Raw genomic sequence first — 22,009 nt, 5'->3', positions numbered from 1 at the left:
TGCCGAGCTCTCCTCTCCCATTGCATTCCTTTGTTTGGTGTGTTACACATTTTCATATGTATGTGTTTATTTTTTCTTTTTTATTATATATACATACATGTGTGTAAAGTACCTCACTGTTCTGCACTTGAAAGTCACCTTTGGTGTTTCCCTCTGAGTTACTTTGTTCAAATTGTCTTCTGCTTAAACTCAGCCTGGGGGACTGGGGCACCTCCCTCTCTGGTAGCTCAGTGCATTTACCGTCTCTTTGCTGGGTGGCAGAAGTACCAAACCGTGAACTGAAAAACACCAGGTAGTAAAGGGTACAACAGCCTCTATTTTCCCCACCTTTCCTCTGTTTAATGCACTTGTCTAATCAGCTCTCTTAGACCACCAGGTGTGAAGGTCCCTCCGGAGGGACCGGGCACGGGGGTGCAGCAAGGAAGAGCTCTGGGCTCGCAGCCCTCCCACCCGTGCGCCCACTTCCTCCAAGCCAAGACATAGCAGGACCTTCAGCTGCGGCCTGGATCTGTAAGCAAAAATAAAAACAACTCTCTTTTCTTCTTGCAGGCAGTGTACAATGCAGGTAACTGCTCAGGGGGTGTCCCTGTCTCCTTGCAGCGACGAGCTGCCGCAGTCCCCATCACAGCGCGGGGAAACCGAGTCGGGATTCCCAGCTGCACCCACACCCAGGCTGCTCCTTGTGCTGTGGCTGGAGCTGTTGGAATAGTACTTTATTCCATGTGCAAATTTATTGTTTAAATGTTTTCTCCTTCATTATAATTTGAACTGGAGTTTATAAAATTCGGGAATTTGCAAGTACTGTCACTATCAAGCTGGTGGCTGGTTTCCAGGACAACAAATTACACAACTGTTAAAGGAACAAAACTTTGCATGAAGTTTTCGGTGTCTCGTGTTCTAGTTATTCTCCCAGCTAGAGAACTGCATCCCCTAAAGAATTACGGTAAATGGTAAGAAAAGCCCTGGCATTGCTTAATGAAGGAAGTTTTGTCTGGATGGGAGTTGTGAGGTTGCTGTTTACACTTGGACCATAGATCGTAGTTGCTTGAAATGCTGGATCCCTGCAAGGTCTCCTTATGAAGCAGCTTGTCTTCATACTTAACGTGCAATAATGAGATGGTTTGAATTTTATAATCTTATATAATTACTCTCAAAATAGCTTCTGATTCATCCTTCCCTTTGAAGATTATAGTTTGCATTCCAATAAGCTCTTGCATGGCAGGAACCCTGTGGTAGCAGCAAATTAATTTTTAAGAAGTTTTTTCTGTCTCCCTGAAACTTCAGCGTAGCCAGTTCAAGCATTCCTGTCTGTATCTTCATGTAATCCGCTCCGTAGCTGGGTGTGCACAGGAGACAAGGAGGCTGGTCTGGGTTCCTGCGGAGCCGGTGCTGGCGGGAGGGAGCTGGTGGGAGCTGATAGCGTGAGACTCAGTGTCCAAGGACTGAGGAAGCACGTGAACAGGATAAATCTCCTTTGAGCTTCGTGCAGGAGGAAGGTTGAGTTTGCAGAGCTTCCAAGGGGGCATTTCAGAGACTGTGTGAATGTCTGCTCTCAGAACATCCGCAGTGTTCACCTCATGAGGGTTTCCACCCCTCTGCTGGTTTGGGCGGGGAGTTTGCCATTGGGCTACATGTGATGAACCCAGTGTGAAAGTGCTCTTTGTGTAAAACAAACTACGAAAACTCTTCCTGCTTTCACGTTGTTTTCAATTCACTCTCATTGTGCTGTCATCTGTGGAATTACCTGTGGTTGACAGAGTAACAAAACAAGATCTGGGCATGCTCCACAGCAGAAAACAGCTGGAAAAGCTGCTTGCCTTCACCTAGAGAAACCCTGTAAAGGTACCAGGGTCATGGGAGTGCGCACGTGCAGGAGTATCTCAGGGTCTCTGTGGGTATTTTGTACCGTTGCTGGACAGCTGCGAGGAGTAATCAGTGAATCTGTACTAATAGACAAAAACACCCTGATGTGTTTGTTTCTGGATGGGTCATGGTACCAAATATTTCTTTGACTTCACTTTCCTCTCCCACATACTCAGCAGAAAGGATGTGGCACTGTCCCTGGGTGGGTGATGCTCCCTGTCCCCTGCCAGGGAACCCGACGGGCAGCTGAGCTCCATTGGTCTGAGGGGGGTGTTGGTCGGTGCGGGTAGAGCCGCAGCAGCTGACACTTGCTCCCGTTGCTGGGGTCGCTCCCTGCGTAGGGGCACTTTGGAGAGTCTCAGGAAAGGGGCTGGTAACCTGTGGACCTACAGGTGATAGATATCCCCAGCGCTCTCCGGGTCCTGCTGCCTGACTCGCTGCTACGTGGGGGCTGCTCTGCAGCCCTTATCGCCACCCACAGCATGAGATAATGTCTGAGGGAGGGACGATGGAAGCTCTGCTCAATCTGTAATTGCTTTCTGACCTGGCCCTTTAACATCGGCTGAGAACTTGATGAAATATTTTCCCGTCACTACAACCCACACCTCTGTGATCGTGTTTGAGCAGCAGCCCCTGCTGCAGCTCCTCACCACACATCCAGCTCCTGCGCTGCTTGTGAAAAGCAAATTGACTGCAGTTAGGCTTTGATGTGACAGCTGCTAATGACTTGTCTAGCTCAAGAATATTTCAGGACATATTCCTATAGCTCATAGCTGCCCAGAGAACACAACCAGTAAATCAAAAAGAGAAGTGTTGCTGAAGTTCCAAACAACAACCAAATGGCAGCAAGTAGGCCTGAAGATGTGGCAGTGGAGACATCAGCGGAGGACTGGCACGCTGGCCATAACCCCAGTGATCAGAGGCAGTTAGTGAGCAGCCGTGCAATGCTTACCTCTCGCAGCCACGCTCGCTGCAGCCCCCAGTGCCCACTTAGCTCTGGGCTCTGTGAGATAGAGCTGCTTGCTGATACAAGAGCTGAAGCTGTGTTGGGTGACAGGGACAATCTGATCTTTATTATTTGCTCTGTTTCCATCCCCAGGGCTGTGACATGCTTGGGGAGGGGATAAGGAGCTGGCTGAGAACTGCACGCTGCTGCACTGCAGCTCGCCTCTCATCCAACGCAGCATTTCACGATTTAGAAGACAGCCAGTTTCCTTTTCAAAATTCCGGTTGCAAAGTGCTCTGCTTGCTGCTGCGCTCCGTGGTGCCTTGCAGGGTTTGTTCTGAGCTGGATTCCCAAAGGGGTCTTTCCCCTGCTCTGCTTTAGTTCTGGCTGGGCTGCTGCTGGATGCTGTGCTGCTGTGTTGGTTTAACATTCGGTTTCTGTTCCATCCAGTCCCTGCTCCTTCCTCTGTAAAGCTTCAGAGCTGAATGGCTTTGCTAAATAAACATGTCTATAGCTGGGATTTAATGGAAAACTCTTCCTTTTCCCCTGCTGTTGTCCTGTGCTCCCCCTGCCCCCGCCTCAGATGTCCGAGATTCTCTCCACAGTTTCTCATGCCCAATTTCCAGCCCTCAGCTAATCAGACTTACATTGCTGATGCTTCTCAATTGAGAGAAAATTAGATCAGCAGTTGGTGGGTGCCTCACGTGGTGTTTTGTAGCCCCAGAGCTGCCTGTCTTCTCCTCCAGCAATAACTCTCGTAGTAATCCATCATTTGAATGCATGATCTCTACAAAGCCCTACAGAAATAGAACAATATATTCTCATAAGCACTGTTGCAACAGAAAACCATAGCAAAAATGGACAGAGAAGCCTGGAAATCTCTCCTGATGTGGTATGAGCAGTGGTCAATGTGTTACACTGGAAAACCAGTCAGGCAGCCAGTACCAGCGGGGTTAAGGTCCATCGCCATCACCCCCTGCCTCTGGGCTCTGCCATCTCCTGTAACTGCTGGTCCAGGAGCATCTGCGGTGGCAGGATGTTACCTGCTCCAGATCATCGCTCAGCACAACCGGGAGCTGCTTTTTCAGCTGAAAGAAACCTCGTGGGGAACAAACCAGCCAGAGCTCTCCTGATGCTAAGATTTTCCATTGGCCACTGGAAAACTTACCAGTGAGAACCTCGTGCAGGGAAGATGCCCCTTTGCTCTTGGCTTTGTCAGGGTCTGCTCTCGCCGACAGAGCCATTGGACCAAACGTGCCATGGTGGCAGTGCCACCAGGACCCACTCAGCAGAGAGCCAAGCCGAAGTGCCGTCACTGCTTTGGTGGGGGACCGGGCTGGGGGTGACCCAGGGCCTGCAGAAACGCATCTGTCCTCTTGCAGGTGTCGAGGGGCTCCGGGAAGGGGACCGCAGGCTGGTGGCACAGGTCCAGGTGGCTGGTGGCCGTGAAGCTGAGCTCCTCTAGCATGAGCCTGGCCCCATGCTGGGCCTCAGCCTACAGCACTGAATTTTTCCAGCCCCCTTGAACTTCCACTCGTGGTATTCAGACTTTGTTTAAAGCCAACAGGTAGCAGGGATGACTAATAGATGCTGGAGTGCTGAGAGAGCCATCAAACGCATTTTGTTTTCTCTATGGGGAGTGGGTGGAAGGAAAGCTAAATTACATCTTCAACATATTAAATATAACTCTTCACATTAAACTCAGAGTTGTCCATGAATCTCTTTAATGACAGTGCGAGCTACTTCACGGTAATAAAAGTCAATGTTGCCATAATTAGACCAGTATTGTCTTGCAGTTAATAGACTGTTGGAATCATGGCTTTGTCATATTATTAATCGTTTTCTGTTTGGACTTTGCTAATTATCCCCTTTGGTAGCTCAGTTTGGGTATTATGAAGTCCTCGGGGACATAAAGCTGAAGGGTAGTTCCACCATATTCTCTTAATTAGTTCTTATCCAAGATGAAACAAAACGGATAGTTGTACTGATGAGCTGCTTCCCAAGTGCTTGGGTACCAGGGCAGGGGAGGGGCTGGACCAGCCAAGAAATGATCCCTATCTCCTAAATTTGCTTTTAGCTTTACAGTTTTAAATTACCCCACTGTCCCTTTGTCCTGCCCTGGGCCATCTCATCTTTTGTTTGAAAGGCAGTAGAAAGTAGTGGCCTTCTAAGAAGTTTTACAGTTTTGAGCCATTCTGTGAGCTTTGCTGTAAGATTCAGTAGCAAGGTTTTTAGATGTTACAGAAACACAAACCAAGAAGTCAAGTCAAAGTGGAATGAGATCATTTGCTGGTGAAGTTGATAGGTTTCAGACCGTCCCGTTTGTGCTTTTGACATCCCCAATGCTCGCTGTCGGCTTCAGGTTTTTTCTGCAGTGAGAGTGTTCTGTCAAAGAGCATTTCACTGCTTGAGTCCTCTGCCAAATACCCACAGTTGTGAAACTTGTTTGTGTTTAAATGCTTGAATATGATCTGGTCTCTCAGGTTGCGTCCCTTGCCACTGACTCGGGATGTCCCTGCACGTCCCCGTTGTCGTGCTGGTCTTGCCCCCACTCCTGCTGGCTGCGGAGCGCGGTGCTGCCCTTCACTGTGGGAGAGGGACAGTCCTGGGCCACGCAGCTCCCGAGCGTCACCCAGCCAGCTCCTCACCGCCCTCACCCCCGGTTCCTCGTGGATACGTAACTGCTCCGCGGCAGGAAAACCAAAGCGCAGAGTTGTTTTGATAACAAGTTGGTCTAAAGCTGTTTGTGCTGTCTCTGAAGACTTTGATTCATTATTTTGCCTTATGCCAGGCTGCAGGGGTGGGAGATCAGTGTTTAATGGTACCTCCAGCTGCTTAAGTGGTGATAAATGATCATTTATCATTAGCCTCTCAGGTACGGCTTGCTTGCTCCTGTTCACTGAAGCAAAGCAGAACAAAGACCATGAGCCATGGGCCTTCCCGTGGGTGTGCTCGAGTCTGTCCTGGCGGCAAGTGGCTTTCTGGTTTAGAAAGCTCAGTTTCTCTCTCCATCAGCTGCTCTGATGGGGAATCTGTGGCACAACTGATCAAATTCCTGGCTGAGAGGAGCCTTTCCCTGGTTCTCCTGGTGTGGAAATTCTTTCGGTCTCTGCTTTGCAGCGAAGGACCAGGACTGCTGGTGGTGGCTGTCAGTGGTCACTTCTGGGGCAGTTCTGTGAGATGTGATAGTGCTTCGTGTCTGTGGGGATTGGAGCAAAGTCTCAGTTCTCTGAGGAGTTTGGGTGCACACAGAAGGGGGGGGGGGGGCACAAATGCACAATTTCTCTTTTGATTTACATGTCATGCTAAATCTCTGCCTCAAAAAGACCTTCCTAAGTGAGGCAGACCATCCCCGAAGGAGCTGTCTCTGTTCCACCAGGTAAATAACAGCTCGGTGACTTATCCTAAGCGTATCAGCTCATGCAGGTAAATGTTCATGTCCATGTCCGTGTCTTTCCTGCTGATTGTTCTCCCCTCCCTCCTCGTTAGTCATGTGAGAGCTTTGTCATTGCTGCTCTGTAGCCAAAAGCGGTTTCCAGCTGAGGGTTCCTCTGGGAAGCAGCTCTTGCTCCCAGGGTGGGGCGAGACTTGAAAATAGCTATGTTAATTTGTATTTGTCACCTCCTCCTTTTAAGCTTTATCTTTTCAATTACAAGTTGTAATAAAATCCATTTTCCAACACGGCAGTTTCTCCCATGTCTCTCAAGGAGCTGGGCTAGAACGAGGCACCTGTACCGTTAGACAGGACCAGGGTGAGGAATGGCTGAAGCCGCTCTGCTCTTGTGAGGCCCTGCTTACCTGATAGCAAAGAGACAAAGAGTTCACTGCTATTTTTTTAGAGGAGAATAGAATAAAACTGTAGTTGTTCTTGTATTTTTCCTCAGAGCAGTAAGATGCTTCTGTCCCTCGCTGAGGATGGCGAAGCCACGAGTGCTCAGGGAGCTCCAGCGAGCGGCTGCAGCGCGGGGACGCTTGGGGACACGGAGGCTGAACTACCCCTGCGCCGCTCCGCGTTCGAGGGAGCGCTTCCTTACTGCTGCACAGGGACACAGCCCTCGTCACCCTCCGCTCAGGGAGCCTGGGCTCCGAATGCTGGGAGAAAATAAACAAACGAGCTAACCCTTCCCCTGGGATGAGGTGTCCTCCTGGTCTGTTCTGTCTTGGGGGAACAGGTCTTACCTCCATCCGTGCCAGGAATGCCCAAGCAACCTCTGGCCTTGGGGCATTTTCTGTTAGATGAGGAATTATCTTGCTTTTACAGCTTCTTGTAAGTTAAACGACATTTAAAGAATAACATTTTGAAGAATAGCTATTTTTTTAAAAGTAACTAGTATTTTCAAATTCATGAGAGAAAGCTCATTAAATCAATTAAGGTCAACTCTATCCAACTGATATTTAAGTTTAACAAGTCACGAAAAAGTCTTGGGGAATTCAATGTCATCTTCAGACAAACCAATATTCTTCCCAGGCAGATGCTTAAAAAATGTCTGTAAAATCCTGATCCCTTCTACTTGTGTTTTATGTGAGCTGTCAGAGGAAAGAGTAGGAGGTCATGCATAAAAGTATCTGTGAATCCTGTCAAATACCGGCTCAGCAAGAAGTGACATCAACTAAGATCTTTCTCAAGCTGGCAACAGGTTTTCAGAAGGGGTAACTGATTATTTCTGATGTTTCCATTAATGAGTCTGGTGTGCTAGCGGAGTTAGGCATGCTATAGAACCTCTTGGAATGGGCAGAAGTACCTTAACAGAAGCTTTTCCATCACGTAACAACTCCCAGCAGTGATAGATTCTGCAGTGCAAATATTTCCTTTGTAACAACATAGACATATTTGCAAAAAGTCCAGGTTCTTAAGTTTTCTTATGAACCTGTTTGACGCTGAGTTTCCTGGGCACAGTTCCAAGGTTCGACTCAAAGTATGAAAAGGTGGTACCTCTGTGCTCCCTGCTTTGGTGAGAATACATTTAGCTAAATCTCTCAGGAAGCTCCACCACTGACTTGTACAATCCTAGTTATTATTGAATAAGACAGGAGTAATGATCTCTATTTCCACCTTGGAGCTACAGCAGAAAATAAATAGTGTGGTTTGACCTGTACAGAAGGCTGGTGAGGGAGAGGAAAAGTTGCAAAAACTTCTGGACAGCATTTCTTCTGTCCCTCTGGTCCTGCTGGCAGCTTCCAGCCCTTCCTTTGAAGTCAAAGAACCTGTGGGCAGTCAGGAAGCTTTGCCTCAAGCTCTTAGTGAGTTTGCTAAGCTAGGTAATTTTGTGGAAAAACAGTGCATTTCCTCTGGGATATCAGAAACAACAGATGGTTCCCCAGGTGTTCAGCAGAGCTGCCTCGGTCTGGTGTAGACGTCGCATTTTGTGTCTGACGCTTCCTCGAGATTTCACTTACAAGAACTGATGCGAAAATCCTAAATATATAGTAGGTGTTGTATTCCCAGATAGCACGTTAGCAAAGTTTGATGATATAAATGGGTTCCTGAATACTTTGCTGTTGTGGTTCGTCAGTGGGGTTGGGGTGCTTTTTGCTGTGGCAGGACAAAATGTGGCTTTCATGTGGCAGGACAAAATGTTTATGGTCCAAGCATACACGTAAACAGAGGTGAGTAAGAGGTAATGGTTATTCTGTATAAACTTTTGGGGTGTTTGATATTTTTTTGCCTGTCTTTCTGTCCTGACTTGCCCTCAGGTAATGTAAGGAGTATGGCTTTGCTGGTCACTGCAAGTAACACTGCAGGCGATCAAGGAATTGTCTGTGAACTCACAGCAGTCTGCGACTGAGTTGTCCGTAGTCCTGACACTGCAGAATTAACTCCAGAGCAAAACCTGTCTTCGTCTTCAGGGACTCGTATTCTTTGTGATTCTGAACTCTTGGAATTTTGGTTTGGGTAGGAATCTGGTAATTAATACACTGTAAGAAAGGAACTAAAATTAACCACTTTTTGAAGTGTTGTGAATCATTCCACAGCCCAGATCATACATAAAAATATATCTCATTTTTTCCTGATTCTTCAGCCATAGGTATGGAAGCTCTTTCCTCTCCAGAAAAAGATTGAAATGCTGAAATACTTAGCGTATGAGGTAAAGGTGACTCAGAGAGTCAGAGAACACAGGCAGCTTCTGTGCTGTTCAGAATAAGGATGTGTAGTACTTGCCATACAGCCTCCTTCTATGTTTGGTTTCACTGCATCAGCAGCTTGTGATTTTTTTTTTTTTTTGTGTATTGGTATTTACTTTTTATTCCCTATGGGCACATCTGGACAAGATGTGAGCACTGACAGTACAACAATCTGCTTCGAGGATCATGGTAGATAGATTTTTTTAAATATAGTGTCTGAACACCAGTGATATGAAGCAAAAAGGCTGTTTCTGCCAGTACAACACTGGAGCTTGTTTCTATCATGCAATTCTGGAGTTCTTCTAATTCTTCTCGATTTCAAACTCAGCAGTTTGCCAATGCCACAAAACAAATCAAGGATGATATTTTATAGCCAGTCTGAGCATCATGGTATAAACTTCATAGCTCTGGCCATCTGGAGACACCCATTTCTCCCCAGATGCTTTGGGGCAGGAAGCGGTCCTGAATCTGTCAGGGGATGCTCACTTGGGTTTGACTCTTGCTTGCAGAACCTGCTAAGAGCTCTCCAGTAGTCTTGATATAAGCCAGTTTGGACCATTTCTTCCCTTTACTTATGGCTTGCTCACCATCTTTCTTATCTTTTCTTTCTTTTCTTTTCTCCTTTCCTGTTCCTCCCCTCTCCCTGTTGCTGTTGCCTTCTCTCCCCGTGTAGAGCTCTCCGTCAGCCTCCTTGCAGTGATAGTTGTTGTGTGTGGCCTGGCCCTGGTGGCAGTTTTTCTGTTTCTCTTTTGGAAGCTGTGCTGGGTTCCCCGGAGGAACAAGGCCATTTGTTCCAACCTGGCCGTCTTGCAGAGCGAGGCAGGCTGCAATAAGGAGAACATGGCAGACAAGCTCAAGGACACCGGTGCCATAAGTTTCCTGGAGGCAGCGGTGAAGATCAGCCACACATCGCCAGACATCCCGGCAGAGGTCCAGATGTCCATGAGAGACCACATCATGCGGCGCACACGGATGCAGAGGCAGACGACGGAGCCCGCGTCCTCCTCCAGGTGAGTGGAGCCGCGCTCTGCGCTGGGGCGGGCGGGAGCAGCCTCTAACGGAGCCGGAGGCTGGGATGCCTTCAGGGAGGCTGGAGAAAGTGCTCCCACCTACATGCTGGATCACTTTCCAAAGATTGGCTGTTAACCAATTGATGTGTTAGGACTGGCTTACTGTGGGCCCTTCTGAAAGAATCAAGGATTCAAGCCCTATTACTGTGACTTGACCTCATTGTGTCAAGCCGTCAGTGTGCTTTGGCCACTTTAATTTTGTTCCAGCATGAGAGGCAGGCTCAAGTATCAATGATGGTGTGCTGTCGGACAGAATTAGACCTTTTTGCTCTCTCTTGTTGTTGTGGCTCCTAGCAGAAACAATTAGATAAGCAGAATTGACGTATCGTTCTCTGCACACGCTTAGAACCAGCTGCGCTCAGTGCTCGGCGCGTGGCTTAGCCAGGGACAGAGCTGTCGGCGTCGTGCTCAGTAAATCAGGGCAAGGCCGTACGAACCTGGGGACACCTTCTTGGCAAGGATACTGAGAAATACGGTACCTCTCCCTTGACACAGAAGGCCGTGAAACTGGGACAGGAAAGGGTGATCGCAGGGTCCTGGCTGTGCCCCAGCACTTCTGCTGGCTTTGTTGGCCGTGCCCACGATGTGTGCGAGAGTGCGGAAACAGACATTGCTCAGAAATGGGCTGCATATTGCAGGACTAGTAAGGCACCGATCACAGCCTTCTGTTTGAAGAGCTGGAGTTAAAATCAGCATGGTGCCACCTGCAATTATGCCACACACTCTTTTATTTAACTACGCCGCTTTTTGGACAGCTGATTGCCCCTCTGTCGTGCACACGCTCATTCTGCTCTTATTACACCTTTCCAGTGGAGGAGAATACAAAAGCTCGGCCTGTCTGGATTAGGACAAAGTGGGTCTTGGTTGTATGTGGGAGGGTTTCAAACACAGTTTCTCAAGCAAAAGAGCCCAGCATGAACTGCAGGCAGGCAGCCAGACCCGGGGACGCTGGGGAGCAACCTCAGCAGTCTGGGATCTCTGACTCCCAGCCCAGCCGAGCCCAGGCCAAAATGCCTTTGAGGAACCTGCCAAGGAGAAGTGAGGTCTCTGAGCACCAAGTATCACCGAAAGCTAATGCTCTGGCTGTAGAAGTTCCTAGTATGGTTAAATAACTCCATATACTGCTCTTGTAAACACCAGATAATCTGAAATAATGCCATGAGTCCACCGAAAGCTTTTATGCTTTGCTTAGATAAAGCTTTGCTTACATACAGTTTCCCTTGTGCTGAAGGGGAACTCCAGGCAAGAGACAGATTCCAGATAAGGTTGTGGGTTCCTCCCGGTCAAGAATTATCTATCGGTTTCTGATGAGAGTCTGTTGGAGAAGTTTGGAAGCGGCAATACCCAGAATAAAACCTAACTTTCTGAGCTGGTCGTGGTTCTCTCACTTTAAAAGTTTTTTTGCCTAAGGGAAACTTAGTGCCAGTATCTTGGAAGCGTAAGGACTGAGGGCGGGAAAGAGTCTCCACACTGGGTTGTCTACAGCTTCGTTAAGGAGTTATTGGTCTCCTGTATTTAGCTATTACTTGTGTAACAGGTGAAACAATGCAGCTTGCTGCAAATACTCTGAAAGTCAGGAAATCTGCTGGGTCGGTTCCTGTGACCACTGGAGGTGTTCCCTTCAGTGTTCTTTTCCATAACGTATGTGGTTTCTGTACAGAGCTCAGGAGTACCTGTTGCACTTGTTCTTGTGCTCTCTCTGCTTTCCTAGAGTTAGTAGTCCAGGGGAGAAAAAGGAGAGAAATGTCCTTGGAAAACCATACAGCTGTTGCGTCTTCCTCCTGCAGGCACATCTCCTTCAAAAGGCACCTTCCTCGGCAAATGCACGTATCCAGCATGGACTACGGCATGGATCCGCCGGCTGTGGCTGAGCAGCCAACCAGCATCGGTCGCATTAAACCCGAACTCTATAAGCAAAAATCTGTTGACTCTGAGGATCCCAAAAAAGAGGCAGCAAAAACCTGTGGGAAAATTAACTTCACTCTGAAGTACGACTACGAGAATGAGACGCTGACTGTCCGAATTCTCAGGGCTTTTGACTTGCCAGCCAAAGACTTCTGCGGCAGCTCAGATCCCTACGTGAAGATCTACCTCCTGCCTGACAGAAAGCGCAAGTTCCAGACACGAGTCCACAGGAAGACTCTGAATCCCACCTTCGATGAGTCCTTCCACTTCCCTGTGCCCCATGAGGAGCTGGCGAGCAGGAAGCTCCACCTGAGCGTCTTTGACTTTGACAGATTCTCCAGACACGACATGATAGGAGAAGTTATCTTGGAGAACCTGTTTGAGGCCTCAGACCTTTCCCGGGAGACTTCCGTCTGGAAGGACATTCAGTACGCGACGACGGTGAGTATCTGCTGTGGAGGGTTGTCCTGCCCTGGCAGCGCTTGCGGCGCGGTGCTGCGGCGTGGCACGTGGTACCCCTGCGTGTGGGGGAAGGGGACCGAGTGTGTGGTGAGCGGCCCCAGGGCAGGGTGGCTCTGGCTTCTCTTTCTGGCTGCTTTGCCTGAAGGGGGAAGTCCTGCACAACTGCCAGCTGGTGGGTTTATGGCCTCCCTGCAGAAGGTGCCGTCAGCCCTGGGGACCTACAGCCACCGCACGCAGCGGTGGCAAAGGCTGTTGTACTCAGAAGCCTGTCAGCTTTACCAGAATCCTGGTTTATTGAAATTTCATCCCCTTACTTAGTGACTTTTGTAATCTCACCCACAGCAAGTCTCGCTGATACCAGGTTTGCTAAAAAACAACTGAGGGGTTGGTTACGTCCCTGTCTGGCACCCCTTTGACATGCGAAGGGTCTCAGGCTCTGGTTGTCTGCCAGATAAAGTCAGAATTAGCTCTGGAGGGCCACCACCAACCCTTTGGAGGTGCTGGGCTTTTCTGTATTGAGAGCATTGTCTGATGTGTTGCTGGCAACTCTCCCAGAGCTGGATGTGGGTTTTTCAGTAGTTCTGGGGAATTCTCTCTGAAAGTGAAACCAAGTGTCAAAGCAGGAAATGTCGCAGTCACTGTCAGGGTTTCAGGGAGCTGGCAGGAGAGGCCACCCTCTCCCACTGATCACTGAGTGCAGAAGCAGTGACATTAACCTCTACACAGTAGCTGTCAGCTCCTCCACTGTTCTCCCAGGAGGACCTGGCTGGTTCTGGGGGTAAACAAATGATTGAACTGCTTTGCCGCTGGACACCAAGTCAGTCGTTGTCTTTGTCATTTCATGTTGTTCTTTCTGGACCTGGAATACGAGGTGTCCTCACCCCTGTGGCTGAAAGCACGGGCCCTGTCAGATCTTCCCTGGCGACTGACATAATCCCACGACTTGCAAAAATCTCTCCTGCAACTTCCTTCGTAGCTCATCTCACACCTTTGCTCTCCCACTTTCTGTATTGCGGAACGAGCTGTCAAATACGAAGGTTTATTGCGCTCTGGTCAGCAGTATCAAAAGACATTTGCTTTGTAGCTCTCTGCAGCTTTTTTCTCACCAGTTGTACCCCTTGGTCACTGCTATTAGTGCTGGTTCCTTCACTGTAGCATGTTTGGAACTTTCTAGAAGAGCTGTGAGGTGTGACACGCGTGTGCAGCACCGTGTCCTGTGCCGTGTGCCGCAGCTGGGGCGCGGTGCGGGAGCCCAGCGCCCGGGCACGGGGAGTAGGGTGTGCAGGCAGCGTGCTGGCCCTGGCAGCGGCCCTGGCAGGGCACGGAGAGCGGCCGTCATGCCTCTGTGGCAGTACAGCTTGTGTCGTGCCTGCCTAAGGGCGCCGAGATACACACGACGCCTGCCAGGAACCCCGGGGCATTGCGGGGAGCGTGCTGCCAGCTGCAGCTCTGAGGCCTTTCGAGCATCTTGCCTGCAAGGGAGGTGGGCGGGAGGCACAGGATCAACCACGGGGAAAGTCAATGGTATTAATTAGCAGGGTGTTTACAGCTCCTGGCTTTCAATCCACAAATAGCCATGTCCATTAGGATTAATGGATGGTAGTGAAAGGAAAAACGCTGGCAAAGAGGCAAGCAGGCATCAAGCACAGTCGTTCGCCTGGCAAAGGTTTGCTGGGAGACGAACAAGGTGCATCACATGTGCGGGTGCTTCTTGGAGGCATCTACCCCTTTGCATCTGCTCTGCCTCTGAGACTCAGCTCGCTGCCAGCTCTGCCACGCTGGCGGTGATGTGCGTGGTGCTGAACCCTGGGGTGAATTCACCTCTGTGGCGGCAGGGACATTCCCTTTCCTTGCTGTAAGATCAGCGTACAAAGGGTGTGGTGAGCCCGAGGAGTTTGGAGGGAAAAGAACTGCGGACAGGAGTGAAACTGGGAAGGAGCAACACTTGATCTCACTAGAAGGAAAGCACAGTAAGATGAGGCTGCAGGAGATGGTTATGGAGGTTGTAACCTGTGCATGTTCTGTGTTTTGCTGGGATGGGTCTGCAAGAAATAGTGGATGTTTTCCTAGCTGACTAACTAAACTAATTTAATGGGGAAAACAACCCACAAAAACAGGTGGAGAGACACCAACAGAAGGACTGTTGAGGGAAAAGCCTCCAAAGAAGGTGTGAGAGGAGCAGAGTCAACATCTTGCCCAAGACGCTTTGTGTGGCAGCTTTGAAGAGCTCCCACAGAAACCCTGAGTGCCACGTTTGGCTCCGTCCCCTCATTGTCCCTGTGCCATTCTTTGGGAATGGGCTGATATTGGTACATCTCAGCCAATTGTATCACACCCAAGGACATTTCTGTTTAATCAAATACGAGAAGGGTAAATACAGTTTTCATAATACCCAAGGAAAGCTCTGGGTGACTAATAATACATTAGATTGATCGTGTGGGTAAGAAGATAGGAACACACTTAAGCAATGATATAAGCTATTCAAATAGCTAGCACTCAACTATTTAATTAATGATTGTACAGCTTGTGAATCAGTGAAACATTTCTGGTTTCAAGTCTGCAAAGGTTATTGATTCAGAGCTTCCATTATTTCCTAAGAGGCACTGATATGAATTTTGGAAATGTCCCAATGTCTATAATCTGTGAGAAAATAATGTACCCACAGGACATGCTTTACTCTCCTGTATTTATGGTTGCAAAGAAAAATCCCTTGACCTAATACAATGAGGTCAAAGAACAATTTATGTTAGTTTTATACCCTGAACGGGTCCTCCCAGTGTGAGGAGAGGAATAGGAGATGGGATGACGCCCATAGGGTGCTCTTACGGTCTCATATAAGGCTGCTCTCTTCTGACATCTGTGTCCAAGATGTCCCATCCTCGTGCCTCCCAAACCAAAGAGACCGAAGGAAACACCCAGCCCAGGGTGGCACCCGGGTGCCAGCTGCTGCTGCGCTGTGCAGTGGACGTGGTGTCCAGTGCAGGCAGCACACAGTGAGATTAGGTGCTCATTTCTTTGGGAACAGAACAACCATTTCTAATCATAATTTCACAATATTTATTTTAAATTCTATTGTCAGTAAAGTCTGTAGCTAAGACTGGTAGATGCAGTGTCTGACTGGAGCTGGAGACACTTAAGTGTAAAGGTACAGCCCCAGTCCTCAAGCGTAGTTGTGATGCAGCGGCAGTGTTTGCAGCAGGTTCCAGACACTTCTTATGAAGTGCCTCCTCAGTGCAGAGTTATTTATTCAGGCTCTTTGTTATGTAAAGCAATTCGTCTGAAAAGAGGAAGAATACCTCTAAAGGTAACGAGAAGTGCCATGTTTTAAAAAACAAATTGTAATTTTGGGCACACAGTTTTGAGTGGTCGCTTGAAGACACCGTAAATGAATGAGGCTCTGTAAAATACTGAGCTCCCTGTCCTCTGCCCGTCGGCCACACCGGCGTCAGGCAGCACCAGCCACGGCTCAGCTCGGCTCTCAGGGTGCAGGTGACACAGGGGCAGGACGTTTTGGCACGCTCAGTGGTGCTGTTCACTGCTGCTCTACCTCTGAGACAGCAGCGTGACGCAGGGGCACCCGTTACAGTCAAGGGCTGGAAGCTGCAGGGGCTCTAAAAGCTCTTTCGTGTGTGGTGACAATGATCCTGGTACCTTATAAAGTAACTTTAGTAATATTTTGTGAGGCAAGAAATTTAGCTCCCAGGAGACACATCAAGAGGGAGAGGAATAACAACTCAGTAGATGTTTCCATGTATTTCATTGCTGGCCCCTGACAACGCGGCTGCGACTCGAGATCGTGCTTGGGAGGAAAGCTCTGTAGGCTGCCACTGGTTCAGTGAGGCCAGTGAGAGATCCGCGTGGGAACTCTGAGTGGATGAGAGCATGAAACTCCTATTTACCAGCAAATAGCACTTTCTGAGACAACGTTTATTTAGATACTTACAAGTCTAGTCATACATTGTTCTGTCCAGAAAACATTTGGCTGCCACTGTGTCTTTTGTACACTCTATGCTTGAGAAGATTTTAAATGTATTTGCTAGTCAAATGAAGTCTTGTCAAGAATCAAGACTTTTATATAATGTTCATTAGTATTCTGCACATCTAAGTGGAATAAATATCTAATCTTTGCCTTACCAGAGAACGAGAAGGAAATAATTTGGCAAAAATCTCATCCATCAACAAGATCTATTCTCCTAACACTTAGCAAAGCTTTAAGTGCCTAATGCATTTACTTGTCTTTCTAGTTCTATCACTCTACTACTAACAGCTAAAATTCTTTCAGCGGATCATTATATCACATTGAAATGAATCAAACACTCTGTTTCCAAGAATAAACGGGTTGTTTGCTCTACAGATGTGGGATCTGTAGGTACCAAATAAGATTTTTTTTTTTTTTTAATCCATTTTTGGAAGGTGTTTGGAAATCTTTCAGCTCACTTCAGATGATAATGGTTTCTAGTTTAAATAATACTTTTGGTTTGTTTATTTTTTTTCCTGAATTCCCATGAGCAAGGCGATGATGGAATGGGCTTTTAGGAAGTGTAGTAGATAAGGCTGCATGTACAAGAGGTGCTAAGAGCAATGTGTAAAAGTTGTTTTATGGGGCACTAAAAGAATAAATTGTATTGGCCTCTGTGTAATCCAGAAACTACTAAACATTTCTGAGTGCCACCTGCTGGTTAATTCACTATTTATATACACATATACACATGCCTTATACTGTGTTTTTTAGCTCTTTGAAGGCATCTCAAAGGGGTTGGTGGCCCAAACGATAATAAGCATGTCACAACCTAAAAGCTCAGTTGTTACTAAGTGGGGCCCTTCGTGGTTCTCTTCTGTTTTAAAGCTGTGACCCCTCTGGTCTGTAACTACCTAGTAATTCATGCTCAACTTCAGAGAAAATCGCCGTGTTACTCAGAGACATCTGCGTTCTCTGCCGCAATGTCAGGCACCAGCAAAGGCTGTAAACCTCTGTCACTGAACCGATGGCACTGGCTGTACTAGAAGGTCACTTGTTGCAGTGTACAGCCAGAGAACACAGCACCGCTGCATGTTCAGGTGTCACCTTTCTGTGATCTCAGGCTGTGTTTGTCTTACATTCCTCCAACTGAGGAAATAGGTGTTAGTGTCACACACTTGGCACTTGAAGATATGTACTGTACATTCAAGCAAAACTTGATCTAATATAATTTCCTTAATGGCCTTCATTTAGTGTTAGATATCCTTCACTTCTGTGTAAGCAATGGAGCAGAACAAGAGGAGTGCATTAGCTGTCCTGTGCCAATAGGAAGCACGTACTCCACTGAGGCAGTGGAGGATTATCCTTAACTATGATTTCAAGCTATAACATTTGGACACACATTTTTTTCCTGTTCCCTATATTCATTTTTAGCCAAATAATGTTGGGATACACTGGAAGCACCGCCATATAGTAAAGTGTCATTCACTTGAAAATGTGAGAAAATAGAGAAAAATTCACTTGAAAATAGAGAAAACCCTGTTTCGGTGTGAGTGCCGCATGAATCCTGCACGAAGCATTGTGTGGCTGAGGCTGGAGGCAGCCCAGCTGCTTCTTGCATGTTTCCAATATAATGTTTTCTCTGTTTTATTAAAGGAAAGCGTGGACCTGGGAGAGATCATGTTTTCCCTTTGTTATTTGCCAACTGCAGGTCGCCTCACCTTAACAGTCATTAAATGCAGGAATCTCAAAGCTATGGATATCACTGGTTACTCAGGTAGGTGCTCGATGGCTGAGAAGGACCCCACCGCATCCACACCTCCTCCTCCTCCCTCAGGTAGCCTCAGGGGATAGTGGGCATACAGCTCTTGGTGCCAAGGCTGTATCATCACGGGAACACCTGGCAAAGCTTCGTCCATGTTTTAAGTATGAACAAAATTTTAAAAGTAGAGTTGTCTTTTGAACCCGTCCCAAGGGCATGAATCCAGGGAAGGTGGTTATATACGTGAATGTACTATTCGAGGAGACTGCCAGGGGTTTCCCATCCCCACGGAAGGGTTTGCAGGGTCAGAGCTCTGGTCTGTCTCTTGGGTTGGACGCCTCAGATCTGTTGCAGATACTGACCCTGGCAGGTTTATGTGAGTCAGGAGTTTTCCATCGGATAACCTGCTGCAGCCAGAATCAATCATTTCACCCCAAGATCAGGAAAGGCTCATGGGCCACCTGGATAAATCCCAGGTGAGTGTGCATTCCTCTCTGCAGTGGCCAGTACTCGAACATGAGGATCACAGCACTCGAAGACTGTATGCATTCACAGTTCCAAAGAGTTGGCTTACAAATGCAGCATGCACGAATTCTGGATTTCAACATTAAAAGCAGTTTCTTTTCCAGAGATCAGCATCAAAGTATTTGAATTTCATTGACAGCTTGCATAAAAGGCAGTAACAATACAGTAAAATATCTTTGCAGAAAACATCTCTACTCAATTGGAGCTTGATGCCATACGAAATGTCTGAGAACTGAGACTTAGATGAAGCCAGCTCAGCGTTTCTGTAATAACGTTGCACGTTACTGTTACTTGAAAATGCATTGGGATTGCCTGGGCAGCCGTTACAGCAAACAGGAGCTGTTTGTAACTTGAGGGCGTTCTGCCACGATCAGCAGTGGGAGGCAGGTGAAGCAAAGCTGCCCTGACACCTTTTCTGCTGCTCTCTGACATTGGGAAAACGGGTTTTAAAATTCCCCTGCTCGCTATAATGTCAGCAATTGGATAGTTTTGGTAGCAGTGCAGCAAAGGATCCCTGTAAAATAACCCCCTCTGCCTGATTGGATTGTCGAAATGCTGCATTATGTTTTACTCTCTTAGTCAAATTTTGAAAAAGTACGGGTTTTCTTCAGAGAAAACTCTCGGTTTGCTGTCTGTGGCCAGCAGTTAACGCCAGCTAACGTGCCTGAGTGCCCAGTGCCCGTTACCGTCTTCTGATGAGTGTTGGCTCCTGGTCTGAGATGGGGCCTTCTTACCCTTGCAAACCCTTATCGCAGAAGAACTGATGGAAACAGCTGATTTTTCCTTCCAAGAAATCTGCAGTGCTGGTTCTTCAGTGCCTGAACCTCATGTCAGCACTCACACCAGTACAAGAAATGGTGGATTCAGCTGGTACACAGACATCCCTTTTTCTAAAAGTACATTTGAGGAGGAGGAGTGCCTTTGGCTCATGGTAACTTACAGTCTGCCCTTTGATAATGCTGTCTCTATAATGTGATGGTACAAAATAAACCTCCATAAACAGAAGGCCTTTTCCTCTCTCTTCCTCCTCAGATCCATATGTCAAAGTGTCTTTGCTCTGTGATGGGCGAAGACTGAAAAAGAAGAAAACCACCATAAAGAAAAACACACTTAATCCCACGTACAATGAAGCAATAATCTTTGACATTCCCCCAGAGAACATGGATCAAGTCAGTCTGCTTATCTCTGTCATGGATTATGACCGGTAGGTGGAAGGCTCTGGAGAGCTGGAGGGGAAAACATCCCGCTGGGTGCAGGTTTTCCTGCTCAATAGCCGTTTTCCTTAGTATCAGAGACTTGCCTGCACAGCTCTGTGGCATCAATCTGTCTCTAGTGATTTATTGTTAAAGTGTCATTGATGTTTATGGTTATGGAAAATTACCTGCTAGAATAGTAAGTGTGGTAAAGCTGGTCCTTTGCTTTATGGCATTTTCCTGAGTGAGTAGTGTTCCCCTTCGCTATTTGCTTCTCCTGCAAACCATCATCCTGTTTCAGAAGGCAAATGGTCTCATTCTGAACAGCAATTGGTGTATGAATTATCCATTACTGATCTGGACTGATCTACAGTTCAAATAATTTTAAAGTTATTATTTCTGGCAGTGGCAGTGCCTCCATGTGCTGACAGTAGCAGACAAGACCTGGCTGTCCTCGTGCGGGTACGACAGCCCGTGTTCACTAGTGCCGTGCCTCGTGGCACTCCGATAACATGGGGTCAGAAGTCTTGGTTGGACAGTCTGAGAGACGGGTAATCACGTTGCTTTTGTATTGTTTTCAGAGTGGGTCACAACGAGATTATTGGGGTTTGCCGTGTGGGGGTCAATGCTGAAGGACTGGGCAGAGACCACTGGAACGAGATGCTGGCATACCCACGCAAGCCCATCGCGCACTGGCATCCATTAGTGGAGGTAAAGAAGTCTTTCAAAGAGGTGTGTGGAGTTATTCTTTCCTTTTAATGCATGTGCTGCGCATGAGTGAGCTGGTTCAAGGCTTTCAGAGAGCTTCTACTCTCACTTGGGGTTTTCTGACAAGAACTGAGGGAATTTTCTCACCAGAAATGAACTCTAGAAAGCAAGTATCTCTGTATTGGCTCGAAATAGCTGCTTGAGCTTGCAAGCAAGAATGAAAGGGACTGTGTTTACAGATGTGACTGTTACCATATTGGTTTTTTTTCTTTTTTTTTAAATTAGAGATTGAGAGCAGTAAGGAAAGAGAATGCTGTTCTGATTGCAGAACAAATTGTCCAGGGATATTGCCTATTTCAAGTTTCAATTTTTTCATCCTAAAAGATTTTTCTGTTGACTCATCTCCAAGCCTTTGAGGGAGAATAAATAGAACAAATGTAATTGCTCTAAGCATCTCCAGAGAAAGAGATTCACTTGATGCAGCCCCAGATGATAAAATAAGGCTGAAATGCCTGGGTACCGTTTTGACCATCTCTAGCATTTTCTTCCTCTTTGCACTCCGTTTTCTCATGCTCCTATAGAGCTCTTTGGGTTTTGCCTGATTTAGGTTATAAATTCTGGAGAAGAGAGATGTGGAAAATGGCACACATGCTATTGACGCTTCAGGTCTGAAAAGAAAGCCAACATTTGTGGCCAGTGATAGTATACTAAAGTATAATAAAGGCAGTAAAACCTCCCACTGTATCTGGGGCTAAGGAGGCATTTTCCCTCAAAGCCACAGACTAACAAAAGCCATATTTTCCCCTTGAAGTTAAGATACTGAGCTCTGCTGGAAGGCAGACACTAGGCTTGGTGATCCTCCACAGTAGTCTGAATTAGTATGCATCAAACCCATGTTTCCCTGAGATCTGCTCTTTCCTCTAACAAGAATGCAGTTTGTGCTCGGTGCTCTCTATCCCAGCTCATATTCATCAGGTTGGCTTCTGAAATTCAGCCATGCCCATCCCAGAGGCAGCTCTGCTGCTTCTGCAGGTTTCTTTCTTTCTCCGAGCATTGGTACGCAGCAGCTGTGCGAGCTGAGGCCAGCCGCCCGCGCGGAGCTCTGCAGCGGTTTTCGTGGCTGCTGCGTCCCTCGGTGGGCATTTCTCTATCGCGGATGAAATGCGGCCGTGGGGACCTTCCAGAGCCAGGGTTTATCAGAGGAACATCCTCGCTTCCTGGAACCAGGTCGATTACACCCAGTGGGAAAACCTGGCAATTAATATCTTAGTTTAAGACATGGTGGAAATACACACATCAGACAGTGGAAATCTGAGAATTCACACTCACTTGTGTGAGGTGTCTCGTGATCTCATATTGCACCACTGTAAATCGGGAGTAACCACCCAGGTCAGCTGTGCAGAACTGGTGTAAATCAAAGCAGAATTAAACCGCTGTGCAGTTCGTGTGTAATGGTGATACTGCCTTTGGGTGGTGAGCAGGACCAGGCCGTGA

General features: G+C 47.5%; 1 protein-coding gene across 1 annotated transcript in view; it reads left to right on the top strand.

Annotated features, from left to right (window-relative positions):
• Positions 1 to 22,009, top strand: part of SYT6 (synaptotagmin 6) — a 37,494-nt gene that overhangs the window by 9,797 nt on the left and 5,688 nt on the right. The window contains exons 2-6 of the mRNA XM_074850382.1: positions 9,606 to 9,942; positions 11,790 to 12,348; positions 17,984 to 18,104; positions 19,647 to 19,818; positions 20,389 to 20,539. Of these exons, the coding sequence (XP_074706483.1) occupies positions 9,606 to 9,942; positions 11,790 to 12,348; positions 17,984 to 18,104; positions 19,647 to 19,818; positions 20,389 to 20,539 (1,340 nt within the window). The remainder of the gene's footprint in view (positions 1 to 9,605; positions 9,943 to 11,789; positions 12,349 to 17,983; positions 18,105 to 19,646; positions 19,819 to 20,388; positions 20,540 to 22,009) is intronic.

Source organism: Strix aluco, chromosome 25 (genome assembly GCF_031877795.1).
Source record: "Strix aluco isolate bStrAlu1 chromosome 25, bStrAlu1.hap1, whole genome shotgun sequence".
Taxonomy (NCBI): Eukaryota; Metazoa; Chordata; class Aves; order Strigiformes; family Strigidae; genus Strix; species Strix aluco.
This window is presented reverse-complemented; position numbering and strand designations above follow the sequence as displayed.